The 18,005-nt window shown below is 40.5% G+C and overlaps 1 protein-coding gene across 6 annotated transcripts in view; it reads right to left on the bottom strand.

Moving 5' to 3' along the window:
* Window positions 1-18,005, bottom strand: part of APBB2 (amyloid beta precursor protein binding family B member 2) — a 387,866-nt gene that overhangs the window by 236,303 nt on the left and 133,558 nt on the right. For 5 of the 6 annotated variants that reach the window (XM_089654012.1, XM_089654014.1, XM_089654016.1 and 2 more), the window contains exon 3: window positions 16,072-16,186. In XM_089654012.1, the coding sequence (XP_089510138.1) occupies window positions 16,072-16,117 (46 nt within the window). In that variant the 5' untranslated portion in view covers window positions 16,118-16,186. Of the gene's footprint in view, window positions 1-1,461; window positions 1,532-16,071; window positions 16,187-18,005 lie in introns of all 6 variants that reach the window. The other variant, XM_089654015.1, reaches the window with a different exon arrangement.

The following is an 18,005-nucleotide window of genomic DNA, read 5'->3' as shown; positions in this document are numbered from 1 at the left end:
CAAGAAGCTCTCCCACAGCCCCCCTATACTTACCTGAGCCCAATCTTGATCCAGCAATGTGCCAGGGAGCAGAGGCTCTCTCCCTCCTCATTGTCTCAGAGACATTGGCTCCCACTGCTGTCAATCAGAGCCAGTGAGGAGGGAGCAAGGGCAGGGCTGAGCCACACTCTATGTGTGTTATGGACACAGAGTTGGCTCGGGAGCAAGTATGCACAAGTGCCCCCATAGCAAGAGGCTTACTACTTGGGCACTCATGACCAGAAACACTGGAGGGGGACCTGAGAAAAGGAGAATCAGGATTGCTCTGTGGAAAACCATTGTAACCAAGTATAATATGTTTATTATCTTAAAAAAAGAAAAAAATAACCTTTACAATCACTTTAAAGCGAATGTAAACCCAAAGAGCAAACTTCTTGTTTTTGCTCCCTTTTGGTCTGGTAAATATACAGTTAAAAGTGTCTTTTATATCTATTCAGTAAATGCAAAAAATGTTGATCCTACCAGAAATCCAGTGCTGTCTGTCTGTCCTGTGCACTCTGCATTGTTATTTTAAACAATGTAATCAAGAAGTCATCAATGCTCCCATGTTGCATGCTAACCCAACTTCAGTTCTAGTGTGACAACATTGCTCCACTATAGGTATAGTACAGTGAGTGTATGTTGTCACCCTAGGTCAGAAAACGTGTAACTGGCCCACTCATCAGGTGAAAATTAAGGAAAAAAGCACACAAAATAACAAATTCAGCTATTATATAAGAACTGAAAGGTGAAATATAAATGAAATGTTTTGCATGAATTTAGACCTTTCTGAGATGCTGCCAATGCACCTTAGCATGGATAAAACTGCACCCAACCCTTCTGGGAATGCAACGCATGTCAACGTACAGTTGTGTGTTGTGGCGCACTGCAGCACAGTGGGCATTTGACTGCACGGCAAAGAACGTGGTTTTTGATACAGTTTAACAGTTTCATATATTTCTCCGGGACTCAGATGGTGAGAACGTTGTGCTCATCTTCCCAGATCTTAATACCTGCAACAACCATTAATTGGCGTTCCCAACCCCAGTCAGCGTTTTTATTTATTTTGTATTACTGGAAACACTTAAATCTGCTCAGACATCAGCTCTCCAACATACAAAATTCAGTTGTTCATTCGGGCCACAATGGTTTTCCTATAATCCTTGACAATGAAGCAGATAAATTATCTGGAAGTGTGAAACAGGAAGTACATGGCATGGAGCTTAAAATATTAGTATAATCTGAACATGGTATTTGCAGGGAGTGATACTTCTGCATACGCTTTAGTAAAAACCTTCCATTTAAAATTCCTGATTGGATGTCTTATTTATACTGGTTCAAGCATTTAAATAATGATGGAATAAATAAAACAATAAAATGAACATACATAAAACAAATTCAGGGTGAGGAACACCAAACAAAACACTGTGAAGGGTCTCTAACCTTGAAGGACTTCAGACATGGGTCACAAGGGCGTCAGCAATGGTGCAGGATAAAGGGTAGGGTTAGCAATCTGAAAAGAGGGATGATTGGAGAAAATTAAAAACAAGGAAGCTACTAGTATGATAAAAAGAATGAATGTGACAGAATTTAAACAGAAACCAGGTATGAACCAAATAAACTCAAAAACATGGTAAAATATATATTAAATCAATGCAATTAAAAAAAATAAAACAGTATGGCTCCTTTCTCCTTTGAAAGGCCCGAAATCCAGCTATCTCTCTTTCTTCCTCTGTTGCCACTTATTTTTCTCTAATGTACATTGAGATCTTTACAATATGTGACTTCAGCCCTGCAGCACTAGGGTCATTGGTCTGAATCCCAAAAACCTGCATGGAGTTTACATGTTCTCCCTGTGCTTGCATGGGTTTCCTCCCACACTCTAAAGACATGCTGGCAGGTTAATTAGTTAAATTGGTCCTACTATGTATATGTATGCAAGCGATGTATGGGCTTTAGACTGTAAGCTCCTTGAGGGGAGAGACTGCTGTAAATGCACAATATACTGTATATAAAGAGCTGCGGAAACTGTCCTTTTGCTCCATCTCTAAGGCCCCATTCAGAAGAGGCATCTCACAGATCCCCTGCTGATCAGAGCAGAATGGTCAGATGACACATCTGTGTCCATTCAGTTTATGCAGAGCCCACTGTGTTCTATGGGTGGCCAGATATAAACAGACAAGTTGTCTTTTTACACTTGACTACTCTTTGATCGCCTAAACATATGAGTAAGGATCCCCTTCCATTCTTTTTTTAGTTTTTTTAGCCAAATTGTACCCGTAGATAGGTGTAAACGGACACAAGTCTGTTTACACCCACCTTTCCATAGGGGTGAGTAGACCACTTGATCAACTCTGCCTGAAAAACTGATAGGTGGACCTGATCGGATCATCCTTGTAAAAGGGGCCTAAACAATTGCATGTGTTATAACATAAGAAAAAGAGGGCGCGATTGCCTAGTGCAGGGGTGGCTAACCTGTGGCTCTCCAGCTGTTGTGGAACTACATTTCCCATGAGGCATTGCAAAGATGGGAAGTTACTGACTTGCAGAGGCATGATGGAACTTGTAGTCCTGCAGCAGCTGGAGAGCCGCAGGTTGGCCACCCCTGGCCTAGTGCATTATCCCACTTTAAAAGAGGATAGAAAAACAATTGTTATACTCACGTCTAGTGAGCTATAGGCATATCAATGTGTCAAGAAACATGAACCAGGCGGAGACAGTAAAAATCACACCTTTAATGGAATAGCGAATATAATATGGATCAGGAACGTAGTGAAAACAAAAGCCAGGGTTTGGATGCCAGGGCGGGTTATCAGACGAGCCAGAGTCAGGAAACCAGCAGTTAGCGTAATCAGGAGCCAAAAATCAGGAACCGGAATCGGAAGAGAAGTCAGCCAGACCGGGTTGTACACAGGAACGCAAGCAGGAACACATCAGAGATCATACACCAAGCAGGGGCAAGGAGGAAATGAGCTAGGCCTCTTTCAAATGGACGTTCCTTATGTCCGTTTTTCATCTCTCCATTTACACATGAATAACAGACACCCATGTATTTCTATAAACTAGCGGATGTAAACAGATGATCATGGTTAATGTCCCCCGTACATTCCGACGCTCGCAGAGGATGGAACCCAGATGACAGATGCCGGCATCCGCCGGGGATACTGCAGGAGGGAAATCGCGGGAGCGGAGGACAAGGTAAGTGATCGAGGGATCCTGGAGCAGCGCCGCATGGTAAGCCTGAGTGTAGCTCGGGGTTACCGCTTGTGGTACTGAAACTTTACTCCGAGCTACACTCGGGAATACCGCCAGGGAGGTTAAAGAATATGTAAACCCAATATTTCATATTCCTGATATGTGCCTGCTGTACCATGTACTTGTATGAAAAAAGTATCCTGTTCTTTTTGTATTGCTTCCTTTGTGTTAAATCCCTGGTGTTCCTGTCAGTCCCTCTGTTTTTCCTTAAAAAAAAACTGACCACAGGAGAGGAGACGAGAACACAGTGTGGTCAGTTTTCTTGCTGTGCTAAGAACTCAGTGTGCTCTCCTCCAACGATCAGGCTTCTACTGACACATGCCTCCTGCACAGCCATTCACTGGGAAGATCAGTGTGCTGCTGTTTGTCCTAGCCTAGCTCTTATGCAGTTGAGAACAGAGGGAATGTGATCACTTATAAAAAAGGGGATAAAAGAGTTTAGAGGGGTTTTTTTTATATCTATACACAAATGTTTTGCCTTTCATTTCTATTTTAAACTGAATGGGTTGTTGTACAAGATTAGGGTTTACATATACTTTAATTCTTCATTATCTGTGTAACTGGGGGTGTATCAGAGATGTGTTTGTTGCCTACATACATTGTGTCCTTCTTTCCCATTTAAAAAAGTTGGGAGGTATAAAAATGCATTGAAATGTGTTTAATAATATTGAAATGTGTTTAATAATGTGGGCAATCTACAGCATGCATAACAATCAGTTTTTCTGCAATCTCTGCTTGGTGGTATAAGGGTGAAAATGATATGTGAAAAGGCATTAAATGGAGGATTGCTTATCTCATGTGTATTAATTAGAAGTCAAGCTATTTCCAGGGGTTAATTATCTCATTTTTTTCTGCTTTACCCAGAAATGGAACAATTAACACTTAAAGCACATCTGTCGTAATGCTCCACTGACATTGTCACAGACATTCTATGTTTTGACCAAGTATCACAATCTTGGTCTTCAGCACATTGCTTCAGGGCATATGTTTTTTTTCCTTGCAACAACATCCTGTGTAAACTGGATCTGGCAAATCTGGGTAAATGGGATTCATTTATATTTAGGCCTCATGCACACAGAGTGTTTGCTCAGCTCTCCTAAACACTTTTCCTCCTGGTGGCAGCATTTTGGGGGGGAAAAGACTCTTCAGGGGTATAAACACATCTAGACACGTTTAGGCACGTCAAGCGATTGGGTGGTAATTCATTTCATTGGCCAGAATAATAATTTATTCTGGCCATTGAAATGAATTAACGCACCTTAGCACTTGATGCGCCAAGCGTTAACGTTAGCATTTTTTCTGCCAAAACATTAATGCTCCTGGACCCGCTGGCTGTGGGGTTTTTTTTCTGCCTCTAAATCTCCGTGTGTGCATGGAAACAAAGACAAATATGGAAGGGTAGAGAAAAAAAATGCCAGACGCCCCTAAAATCAGCATATTAATACTCAGTGTGCATGAGGTCTTATAGACTGATGATAGTCATTTTCATCACATCACAGCACTTTGGGAACCAAGAAAAAGTCAAAATTCTATGGTTTCCCTAAGCAGCCTCAACATCCAAACCAATGGTAGTCAACTTAGTAAATATAGGGAACCTCAAGAGTGGCATCTGACATGTATAGTAGGCCACAAATAGCTTAGTACACTTTGTACATTTACTAGAATGTATTAGAATTAAAGCGGTATTAATCCCAAAACCAAAAATGTAATATACTTCAAATTACCAATCATAGGATGTGGTAGCTGCCTTCTTTTTTTTATAGGCTTTTTCCCTCTATTTTCACCTGGTGATCTGGACAGTAACACACCCCCTGTATTAGAGTGCCCCCACTAGCAGATTTAAATACATTCACAATTTGAAGCGACAGCGGCACCTACATGGAATTTGCATGTTCCCCCTGTGCCTGCGTGTGCTTTCTCCTACAAGGCAAAGACATGCCGGTAGGTAAATTTGTCCACATATATGTATGAAGGTCAGTCAGAGGCCTTAGTCTATATGCTCCTTAAAGCAGAGCTCCACTCAAAAGGGGAAGTTCCACTTTAAGGTCTCGTCCCCTGCTCCCTGTTAAGGATTGGCACCTTTGGAGAGCGGGTACCTAATTTTGACAGGTACCCATTCCCACTTCTACTCCGACAGCCTAGATGATCGTAAGTGGAAGTTCTTCTCCCCCCGCCCACAGTCTTCTGGGCACGTGACAGGTCCCAGAAGACTGCGGGACCATTCACAATGCACAGCGCTGCTCACACATGAACAGTGGGCACCTGGCTGTGAAGCTGCAAGCTGTCACAGCCGGGTGCCCACAGTTAGGATGCCAGCTGTAGCAATTGTACGTACAGAGATGGACGCGGTCATCCATCTTGCTAAGGATCTTCCATCTTGTATCAATCTCTCTCTCCCTCCAATCCCCCTCCCTCAGGAATGTGGTCTGTATGTATGCCGAGAGATAACAGGCATCAGGCCCAGCGGGATAGCTTCATGGTTATAAACCTCAGTTAGCCTGGGCCCAGTCTGTCTGTGAGACTCTTGCTTGGAAAGGATCGTAAAGCCATAAACCAGTCCTTCACTGGACTTCAAACGCATTCCGGGATAGCCGTAAAACAGACATCACATTTAAAACCCACTTTTCCATATAATTTCATATCTGGAGATAGGAAATAATTACAATCGAATAAAGCATATATTCGGATAGCTCAGTTTAATGCGAGCCGCCTGATATCTTACACCCCTAGTTGAAGTCTACAGGAGAGCAGAGAGCCATATAGATCTAGCTGAAATAGTGAGATATGCCATATTTGATGTCGAGACGTTCAGGATATCATTCTGCATATTATTCTACTAGTGGCTAGGCTGCTACATGTCCCTATGGAAGGTTATTGACCATGATATAAAACTGCGAGGGATTTGGTCATAGCCTGAGTTCCCCCACCTAAACACCCCTCCCCAAATGAGGTGATTGGTTCTCTGCTGTAAGGAGACACCCTGCTGGGTTCCTAGAAAAAGGCTTTCAGGTTTGGAGAAGTAAGATGAAGAGATCTCCCTTTTCACATCAGGAACCAACTTGGAAGACGGTACCCTTTTGTTCAGTAAACTTGATCTGCTTAAACCAAGGCTGACGGCAAGTATTCTACCTCTCTAAACTTCTTTCTGTTATCTCTCTGTTGTGGTATTGCTCTCTGTATTTATATATATATATATATATATATATATTGGCTACATCTTTTTCCGTAAATATTTTTATTGCACTATTTTGACCTTTTTAGTAATAAAACCTATTTTCTGAAAAGTGTTGAACTGTTTCTAAAGCTCTTTAATACAAACTAAGAATCCCTGTCTCTGAAGAGCGCTACTGTGTGTTTTAAAACCTTTGGATACATCTGCCTGCGGTGACAGTGTGTATCCAGACACTGATTCAAACATCATAATGTTATTGCTAATATTGGCAAGTTTCCTCCTTTTTTCTACAAAAAGGCGGTGGTGGTAGTGTGAAGGGTTAATTGCGTAATTAACCTGACCTAGTAACAATCGCTCTCAGGCTGCAGGAACATAGATTGTGGTCCATTAGCTGGAAAATCTTTGTGCAGGGTGCAGCTGAGCATGGCATTGTTACGCATGTGACAGCACAGTTTTAGATTGGCTGGTCCTTTGGTCACGAGTTGGTGAGAAGGGCTGGGGGTCTGATGCCGCGACCGTCACACCAGTGTCGGGGACAGAGGATGGCCAGTGAACCCAGCTACAGTGAGAACCCTGCTGGACCAAGGGACAGGTTAGTGGCTATTTTTTAAAAGTCAGCAGCTACAGTTTTTGTAGCTGCTGACTTATTTTTTTCACAGGAGACTGGAGCTCTACTTTAAGGGCAATAACTGATGTGTATAATATATATGTAAAGCACTGCATAAATGGTTGGTGATATAAATACCTATAATAAATAAATCTGAAGATGTGAGAAGCCCATGCAGGTGAAATATTCCCAAATACATACTGCAGGCTCATTTGCCTTTCCTTTTGCCTTTCCCACCTTCAGGGCCAGTTCACACTACAAAAAATGCACTCTGGATGCACACAACACGCAGTTCCAATGCAGTTTTGATGCAGTTTGCCATGTTCCAGTATGGTTCTGTGCAGAAAAAATACAGGATGTTCTACTTTTATTTCTGCACTGGAAACTGACTGGAACTGACTGAATAGTGAGTACTAGGACCATTAGAATACATGGAAAACACTGTGCATGCATTTATGATGCAAAAAAAAGCGCACTGAACTGTATCTAGTGTGAACTAGCCCTCATGCTTGGCTTACTGGTTTACTATGTAGTAGGAGCAGAATGGTAGCCAATAAAAACAATTTTCAGCATTAGCAATAAGTAAATAAAAGACATGCTATGTACAGTAACAGGAGTGAGCGTGTCTAGGGTGCAAAGAGCTACTTTCCGCCAGAAATGAGTCTTTCCTTATCCTCTCACCATCGTTCAGTATAACCAGATATCCAAGTTCCTTTACGTAAAGGAAAGTTATAATGGTTTTTGGTCAATTTGATTTTACATTTGTTTTAACAAGATAATGTACAGTAAACATGCAGTCAGCTAAACCTTACTGAAGCACCTGTAATTGAAGGCTACACCAGGTGCCTGGACATCAGTTTAAAAAGACTACTGGGCACCCCCCTTAGCCGATATCAGGTTCACTTTAACTAAGAAATCAATTTTATTTTTCAGGAAACAAAGTCTAGACTACACCCTGCACACATAGGAAATACAAACAAGGCTGACACAGCTACTAAAACATGAATGCTTAAAGTAGTAATAAAACCAAAAGCAAACACTTATTATGTTGCAGCTTACCAATTCTTAGATGTGATGGCTGCATTAGTTTCCTTTTTTAGGCTGTCGTGCCCCTATTTTCAGCCAGCAAGTCTGTTCTTTTAAAAGCACAAGGTCTCCAGCAGAATATATCAGTTTACATGGATGAGACAAACCACTTAACGCTGACAGGGGTGGTCACAATGATCAGTATTTATTTATTCATGCAAAACCTTTATCCCAAAAGGGAAAACAAATCTTTGCTGTAACTGATTATAAAGTGTGAGCTGGAGTTTGGCTTACATTCGTTAGTATGTCTACATTTTCTAAAACATTTAATAGGGATGCACTGATACCGTTTTATTATCGGTAAGTACGAGTACTGATACTTTCGGTCAAGTACTCGCCAATACCGAGTACCGATACTTTGAGGTGCAATTTGTGTTAAACTGCACCGCAAAGAATAGCAAGCGATTTGAACAGGGATGCAATTCCTGGCCAAAATCACATGCGGTTTCCCACTGCTTTTGTGTGAATCCAGACACATGGATGGTGCTGACCAATCAGATGCCATCTAGCCCAAACTGTCATTGCTGCAAGGAGAGGAAAGAAAGTGGCAGGAATTTCAAATCCCCACCCCTTTCTCTCATTCATTTCATTTCAGGTACTTATATAGCGCTGTCAATTTACGCAGCGCTTTAAATATATATATTGTACATTCACATTAGTCCCTAACCCTCAAGGGGCATACAATCTAAGGTACCTAACTTACATTCATACATACACATACTAGGGCCAATTTAGGCAGGAGCTAATTAACCTACCAGTATGTCTTAGGAGTGTGGGAGGAAACCGGAGTACCCGGTGAAAACCTACACAGGAACAGAGTGAACATGCAAACTCCAGGCAGGTGGTGCCGTGGTTAGGATTTGAACCAATGACCCTAGTACTGCCAGGCGGAAGTGCTAACCATTTAGCCACTGTGCTGCCCTACTCCTACCACTGACTATCAGCATGGGATACCTGCAGAGAGGTTTCCTGCACCGCTCCTGTGTGAACTCAGGCTATGACAGGCCTGGGTTCAGACAGGAGCAGTAGGGAAACCGCATGAGATTTGAACAGGAATCACATTCCTGTTCAAATCCCATGCTAATCTTTGCGGTGCAATTTGTGTCCATTAATGCAAATAGCACCGCAAAGTATCGGTAAAGGTATCGGGAGTATTTTCACGAGTTTTAATGAAAATATTTGGTATCGGCACTGATACCGATACCAGTATCGGTATTGGTGCATCCCTAACAATAAACACTACTCTCCACCCAGACTGACAATGCTGCTGTCTGCTGTGCCTCCTATCTCAATCCTCCAGTATTGTGTCTCAATAATACAGGAGGCGTGTTACTGGCCAGATCACCAGGTGAAAACAGAAGAGAAAAGGGCCAAAGTAAATAAAACTGATGCAACCGCCGCATCTAACGATTGGTAAGCTGCAATATACAGTGAAGGAAATAAGTATTTGATCCCCTGCTGATTTTGAATGTTTGCCCACTCACAAAGAAATGATCGGTCTAAAAATCGAATGCTCCGTGTATTGTAACACTGAGAGACAGAATAGCAACAAAAAATTCAAAAGAAATGCATGTCCAACAAATTATGCACTGATTTGCATGTTCATGAGGGAAATACGTGTTTTGGGTCATTGTCATGCTGGAACACCCATCCACGACCCATTTTCAATGCTTTCTATGTATTAAGGTAAAAAACCTTCCAGTATCAGCTCCCCCCAGCCCCAAATACTTACCTGGCTTCTCTCTCGATCCAGTGCTGTGCCCAAGAGCAGCATTGCTGATCTATCTCTCATCACAGGCACAGAGGCAGCAGTGGGAGCCATTGACTCCTGCTGCTGTCAATCAAATCCTGTGTGGAGAGAGCTGGGGCCAAACAGTACTGTGTGTGCCATGTTTATTATTTTATTGAAAAAAATTGCCTTTAATAACAATTTAAAGTGGTAGTAAAGACTTTTTTTATCTTATACCTACAGGCAAGCCTATATAATAAGGCTCACCTGTAGATACAGTAAATATCTCCTAAATGTGCACTGTGTGCACTGCACTCTCAATGAACAGCATGCCGCCCATTGAGAGAGCTGTGCCACAGCTGAAGTTCCCGCACGCATGCGCAGGATTGATGTCATCTTGACTTGGCCAGTTAAATGGCCACAGCCCGCGAACCTGGAATGAAGACTGGGTGAAGATGGAAGCGATGCAATGCATACTAGCACATTATGCTTGTAACTTGCAGGGAGAAGATTTTCTGGTTTTATTTTTTGTGGTTTACTACCGCTTTAAAGCTGAACTCCGGACATATTAATTTCCATTTAAATATATTTCTCAATATCCACAGAGGATATAAATCCACTTTGCATCAAAATTCCTTTGCAAACCCAAATATGACCTTGTAAAAGTAGCAGTGACATTTTCTCTGTGCTGTGCTTATCAAGGCTGTAGGAGGGACCCAGCAGGTTCTAACCACCACAGGTGTCCTGCAGAAAACAACCAGAGGGGGCAGATGCAGGACCAGTCACCCTATACAAGGGGAGGAAAAGCAGTGACTGGTCTTTATTACAGGAAGCTCCTGCACAGAGAGGACGTAGTATGCTGGATTACTGCACAGATCTGGAAGAAATATACAAGCAGATCCAGATTCAAGTAAGAATACACATGACTCTTATATTTAGACAATATTTGTTTATCCCGGAGTTCAACTTTAAACTGCAACTTCAGGCAACAAGTGAAAGTCATCAGTACACTGCTATAGCTATCCAGGGATTATTACAAGCATGACAAAGTCAAGACATCTGGGTCTCAAAACACTATTCACACTATGGTGCTCTGGGGTAATGCATGCACCATGACACACTTTATTATATGCTGTGTTACTGCAGCTCATTCATTTGAACTTGGGATATCATTCAAAATGAATGGCAATGTACTTACAACTCATGTTGCAGTGTGCTGAAGCAAACCACACTACACTACAGAGCACTAGGTGTGAATGAGCCCTAAAATGAGGATCTGTGTACACATTCCTCTTCCTGCTCAGCATGACATAGCTGATGTCTATTTCTGGGTCTATGATATAGAATATCAGTTTATTTGTATATTCACAGCCCAACCAGAGACAGCAAGCTGCCTACCTGCTTGTTGATCCTGAGAATATCTGGACCACGCATGGCTCAGTAGCCGGTCCATCCAGAATACCAGATTACCTGGTCTTGTGCATTACTGAAAAACATAAAACCCTGCTCCAATCAATGAACAATTACTGAGATAAGAAAACCTTGGGATGTGATAATGAAATCACTTTCCAAGAATGTTTTAACAGAATCTCTCCAATTCCTTTATCTGTCCGGTACAGAAGACCCTCCTCACTAATGGTGTACCTAGCATATTTTGCACCTGGGCCTGATCATTTAAAAAATAAAACGAATAAAGTAGCATGCAGGGCACCATGATGAATCGCGGGTGCGGTCTAATTGTGAGTGTGGGAGAGGCTTAAACGGCCATGGTAAATAAAACCTAAGCCTACTCTCTACTGTATACACAGCACACATATTCCCCAGTACATGTACCTACACTCTCAGGAGTGCATAACACGGAGTGCAGGACTCAAGTACCTCCTTTTGCCAGAACAAATCCCCCCATCACCCAAGTTCATATTCCTCACAGTATAAATGTCAATCAACAGCCCCAATGTCCCCCCAGTAAAGATTTTCACCCACAGCCCTGAATCCCCCCCCTCACAGACCACCTCCCTTTCCCAGGCTCACCCATCAGTACAGACCCTGTAAGTACAGATCCAGCCTAACTCAGACACCATTCTCATCCTAACACTTCAGTAAAGACCCCTCAGTTTAATCCCCCCATCATAACCCCACAGAACAGACCCCTTTGTGAGGAGGGGGGGCTGTACAGCCTCCCCCAAGTACAGTCCCCTCCTCCTCAGCCTAACCCTTCAATACAGAATTTCCTCCCTTCCTAACCCCTCAGTACAGTCCCTCCAGTACAGACCACCCCCAAGCACAGACCCCCCTCAGCCTAAACCCTCAGCACAGACCCCCCCTCAGTCTAACCCATCAGCACAAACCCCCTTAGTCTAACTCCTCAGTACAGACCCCCCTAAAGGGCCTAACCCCTCAGTTCAGGGCCCCCCTCCCCCACCTAATCCTGGCCATAGTTGGATCGAAAATTGGCTAGTTCATCAGGGATTGGCCACATTTCAATCCACCTGTGGCTGTTGCCGCTTGAGAGAAATTGATCTTCTTGGAAAATCTTAATTTGGCTGCAGCACTGATCAGTGTATCCTGAGAGTGGAGTAGTGTCATAATACTATAATGCAGCAGGAAGGATTCCTCCATCTACCTTGCTTGTGTGGATGGGGGAACCCATTCTATTTTTATCAGCCTGCTGGCTGATTAAAAATAAACAGATCTATCTATAGCCAGTCTAACCCCTCAGTACAGACCCTCCCTTCTCAGACTAAATTCCCCTCACTCCTGTGGTGAACATTAGTTTAATCCTCTGCTCTGTACCACCAGGTGATAACAAAGATGTCACTCTTCTGTAGCCGTATTCCAGTTTCATTTTTTTCTGCATTATTGGGAATGACGCCACCATCACTTTTTGATGTCCTTTTGCTTGAACGTAGCTAAACATTTGGAGGGGAAGGGGGGGGTTATTTTATCAATTATTCCATGAGACAGAGAAAGTCATAGGTAAACTGGATTATGCTAACCCTTATTAGTGCTTTCCCCTTGTAGGTCTGTTAAATGCCAAAGTAAATGTTCTACATCTTATGCTGGGACATAAAAAAAGGCAATGGGCCCTCCTAACATGCATTTAGCAAGACTTCATACATCTCCAATAACAAGGTTAGTATTTTCTCTTATGCCCTTTGTATAATAAGGGTAACATTTCTAAGAATTTTGTCACCAAATTTTAGAGTGGATGTTGAACACATTTTTGCATGTTTGTTTTGCAATCCATTTTTACTCTTCAAATTCCTACTAAATGTTAAAAGTATCACAGTTAATTAAGCCATTTGTTTCTTTGAGCCGAGGTATTGATGGAACAGAACATAGAACAGCCCCATCATTGTTAATTATTTTTAGACATGCCTTTCAGCTTGGCCCACATCAATGCAGCATTATAACTTCATTTCAAGTCATTTTCTTTATTAAGCCTTGAAGTTCTACTTCTTTTATGGAAAGGTCACAGTTTCATATTAGCTTGCTGAAGTCTTTGCACAGAGCTCACATTATATTATCATTTTATTTTGCCATTTTTTCCACTCTATCTGAAACAGCACCATGTCCTCCTTCACATCTATTCACATGTGGCAGACATCTGTATTCTGATCCAGAATGTCTTTGTAAGACAAATACTTCTCCAAACTCCCCAGTGACATTATGAAGCTTGAGACTTGCTATTATGATTAGTGGGAAAAGGGGTACATTTTTGCTTTTTTTTAAATTCAAACCAGTATGATTTTAATATGCTGACTATTAAATGCAAATCTGATTTTCAAGGTTACTGTTATTCTGCTGTTACCAATACTAATAATTGTAAAAAAAATATTTTACTATATGCAAGTACACATCAGAAAATTACAATGCATGTCAATTGCTTGTGTCTTTTTCTTAGAGGCTTTTAGACCTATATCTGTGCATTGAAATATTTTTCAGCTTCCAGAAAAAAAATCTTTAATACAGTTTTTCACCTCTACTCAAAAGTTTGTTTTGATTTCATACTGCCAGATGTTGTTTCTCACACTAGTAAAAAAAAAAGAGAAAGAAAAAAATGGCCATAAATAAGCTATGCCATTCCTTACCCCTATATTTTATTTCCACCACCTGTCTGCTTTGGACTTAACAATATGTGGCAACTCTTGTAACATATCAGTTTCCCCATTTTATTTTCCCAAGCAAGAATGAAAACTAAACAATTAGACCATTTGTTTTTTTTTTCATGGTTGATCATTTCTGCTTTGTTTTTTAAGAAAGTGGGTTAGTGCACCATGTGCAAGTGTGCATCATTAAAAGAAAAATTAAGCCATTATTATGTAGCAAAGAGAGAAGGCACCAAAATAAACCCTGGGAGCATGTACAGTGTATTATTGTATTCATGATAAGTATTTCTAATATGATGATAATAATAATCATAATAAATAGTGATCATTAATTAACAAATAAAGATATATTGATTCAATAAATAATATATTATTAATATTTTTATTATAATATTAATATTATTACTGTTATTCTTATTATATATTAATTCTTTACTTTTTGCAAGAAAAAAGGCCAAGCTATGTAAACTAAGCACATGCTGTCTAAAAATAAATGTAGGAGTTCACACACTCTGTTGGGGTTCATGCAAATGTTTAGATGCATATTAGATATTGACTGAACACCTTTAAAGTATCTGAACCAAGTATTGATTTTTTTTCAATAATTTCAAAGATATTAAAAAAATATCCTGCTTTCTAATTATCCTAAAATTCTTCCTTCAAGGAAACCTGTCATGGGAGAAATATGGAGGGGGTAACATTCTCTATTGAGAAGATCACCATAGTTGAAAGCATTGTTTTTAATAAAACAAATGTCAGTGTTTTGTATGCTGATCCTTTGAGATGGAGGAAAAAAAAGGAAGGTGTTGTGAAGTAGTACAAGCAGAACACCAGACTTGCAAGTGCATTTGTAGTAAGTAGATATTCCCTGGCTATCAGAATAACACACATAACTACAATAAGCAACAGGAAACAGAATACACTGAAACCAATAAACAGAGTGGCTGCCACTGCAGAACACTCTCAAGGGACCGAATTTAAAACCAGAGGAAATTACTAGGATAGTTACTGGAAAGTGGCACGCATCAGACTATACGGTACGATGCATGTACACAATAAAACTACAGTTTCATCATACAAAGGGCAGATTTACTAAAACTGGAGTGCTCAGAATCTGGTGCAGCTGTGCATGGTAGCCAATCAGTTTCTTCAGTTTGTTCAAATAAGCGTTGGCAATAAAACCTGGAAGCTGACTGGTTTCTGTACAGGGCTGCACCAGCTGTAATAAATAAGCCAAATAATGTCTATATTAACAGAAAAAAAGACAAAACTTTTAAACACTGACGATCCTTTCTCAAATATAATTCAAAATGAAGGCTGAAATAGATTTAATGTTCAGTATATACACTTTAAACAACATCATTGGTCAGTAAAGTCATTCTCATTTTCAGTGAGTGTAGGTAGTTGTTAGAGTTTAGTCACGGAGTCAATGCTCTGACAAAGTGAAACCATATCGGAAAGTGGCACATAAAAGGCTTCACTAGATAATAAAGCATCTTGTAATGTCTGGTAATATTTGTCTTGTAATATATCCACCCATAAGCAGGACTTTTAAAGCCTAAAATTGAGTGATTCTAATATATTGAGCTATTTTGATTTGCTGGTATTGACCACTGCAGATATCTGTAAAAGCATAGCGATATGTCTTGCAAGATGACATATAAATGTATCAATGGCCTTTTTTCTTTCTAAAATCATAGTATGATTGCAAGGCCATTTCTTTGCTTGAAAAAACATTGGCTTGAAGTGAGTGAAGCAGGGGCAGACAGACTGTTCGAGCATTCAGGCACTGCCCGAGGGCCCGGGGTCAGTAGGGGGCCCCATGAAATGCCCCTGGTATCTTTTATAGGCTTTTGTTGACTGTGGGCAAGGACATAGGGGACCCATGATCCCCTATTGCTCGGGGGCCCCATGAGTTGTCAGTCCGCCCCTGGAGTGAAGACTGATCTGTGGTACAGGAACAACTATCCAAGATATAAACTAAACTGATATAAATGAAATAACTGGACAAGGTTATTAAACAATTGCCCCAAAAACTTTCCCAGAAAAAGGCAAACCTTTATTACTAATATGTCTGAATAGTGGTAATACATACATGAACTACTTGGTCGATATGCTGCACCTGGATATCGCCTGCCCATTGTGCCTATTCAGAACATTGCAGCTTATTAAAAATAGCTGTCGGCTGGCCTTCTCCAATAGGTTCCCACCTGTAAATTAAAAACATAAATGACTATTAATGTTGTAACATCAATATTAGTAAAGTAACATGGATACACACACCAGATTTACAAGCTACTTGCATTGGTACAAATTAATCCAGGAGCAGGCATACTGCTTCTGAAACCTGTGTTGTGTTGGAGCTTGAAGATGGATCATCAGTAGAGTAGTGAAAACACAATACGAACTATCAAGTTTGGAGTGTGTCCAAGTGCCAAACCCCTCTGTTGAGAACCTTGCTCCCAGAAAAAGAATGAGATGCTCATGGGGCTGAATGGTGAGTCTTTAAAGGCTTGTATCATCAAAAGAACTACAGGAAAAAGTTACAGATGACACATGGCCTACTCCTTGGAGGTGTAAAACAAAACCACTTTGGACAGCTGTATCTAGGAAATGTGCGGTTGTTATGTAGGCCATAAGTAAGTTTCTGGCAGTGATAGTAACTTGTGATTCTACACCCAGCCAAGAGGGGGCACATGTCTACATGAATATTTTTAAGGTTTTAAATTGGGAGGCAGTGTCAGATTTATTTCATAGGAACCTCAAGTAATCATTCACCACCTTCTGAATTGAGCCCAAATAAGTAGCTGCCCCAGAAGATTGACAAGTCGGCTGTTTGGAAGCTATTCACCACATTGTGTAACGCACCTGGATATACTGAGGGTTTGTCATTGCAAATAAACGCCTAAACTGTAGTTGCTTAAAACTGTCTAGCGTTACTCTGTACTTTAAAAGGTAAACATGATTTTAGACCAGGATATCTACGTATTACTTGTGCTAAGAAAACCATATTACATGGGTCTGAGAATCTGGTTAGTATTTGTAGTCATATTATGCTAACAGTAGCTAAAAATTCTCCCTAATTTCTGGCATTGAAGGATGTCCATTGAACAGTTTATATACAGTAGATCAGCCTTCTATTTTGCAGAACAACCCTTTGCCGTTTAATCCAGATTGTGTTATGCTGAGAGACTTTATGGAGAAATAATAATAGAAATACTAAAGAAAGAACACTTATGTACCCCTTCTGGTGTGGACACAATATGGACTGTAATTATTTGCATTGCTCATACATAATTTAAATTGGAAATGTATACTCATTAGTTCAACTCATAGTAAACCATGTAAATAAAGAGAAACAACATAACGGGCAACATAACCAGTGCAATGCACATTCCTTTAAAATTCAGACAAACACAGGTATATAAATTAATAAATTGCAATATTTTATTTGAAATAATTCATGCTGTAAAAACTGTAGCCCCAAAACAAACACAAAAATATGACCCTTGAAAAACTGGACCTTATTGTAACTATCTGTAAAGCTGACCCGATGCCTGATTTTTATATATATACATACAGTATACACACAAGATACAGGAAATCCCAGCATCCTATGAAGCATAGAGTGTCCAAGTATAAAATCCTAGAAATTTGTGAGCGGAGGCAGTAAAACAATGGTTAAGAATTCTGTGTAACCACAGATTTGTGCACACTTCACCTAAAAGTTTTCTCTTAAGTGGGAGTACACACTTTGAGAAAATCAGATGAACAATCATCCTATTTTCCACAAAGGTGTGTATCACGATGTAACCAACAATGGTAATAACTTGTACGAAAATTCTGAAATGACAAAGGCAAACGTACTTTCTTGTGTACGATTTCTATGTTTGTTGCCACCTTCTTCCGGGTCATTCTTTACTTCTGATCATGCAGTTTTTTTTCTATTTAATTATTTCCATACAATTACTATACACATTGAGTGAAAATCATATCTTGTGTTCACGTAAGATAAAGATTTTCTAGCTT

This window comes from Staurois parvus, unplaced genomic scaffold, assembly GCF_062004578.1.
Source record: "Staurois parvus isolate SC_StPar_1 unplaced genomic scaffold, SC_StPar_1.0 ptg000734l, whole genome shotgun sequence".
Taxonomy (NCBI): domain Eukaryota; kingdom Metazoa; phylum Chordata; class Amphibia; order Anura; family Ranidae; genus Staurois; species Staurois parvus.
This window is presented reverse-complemented; position numbering and strand designations above follow the sequence as displayed.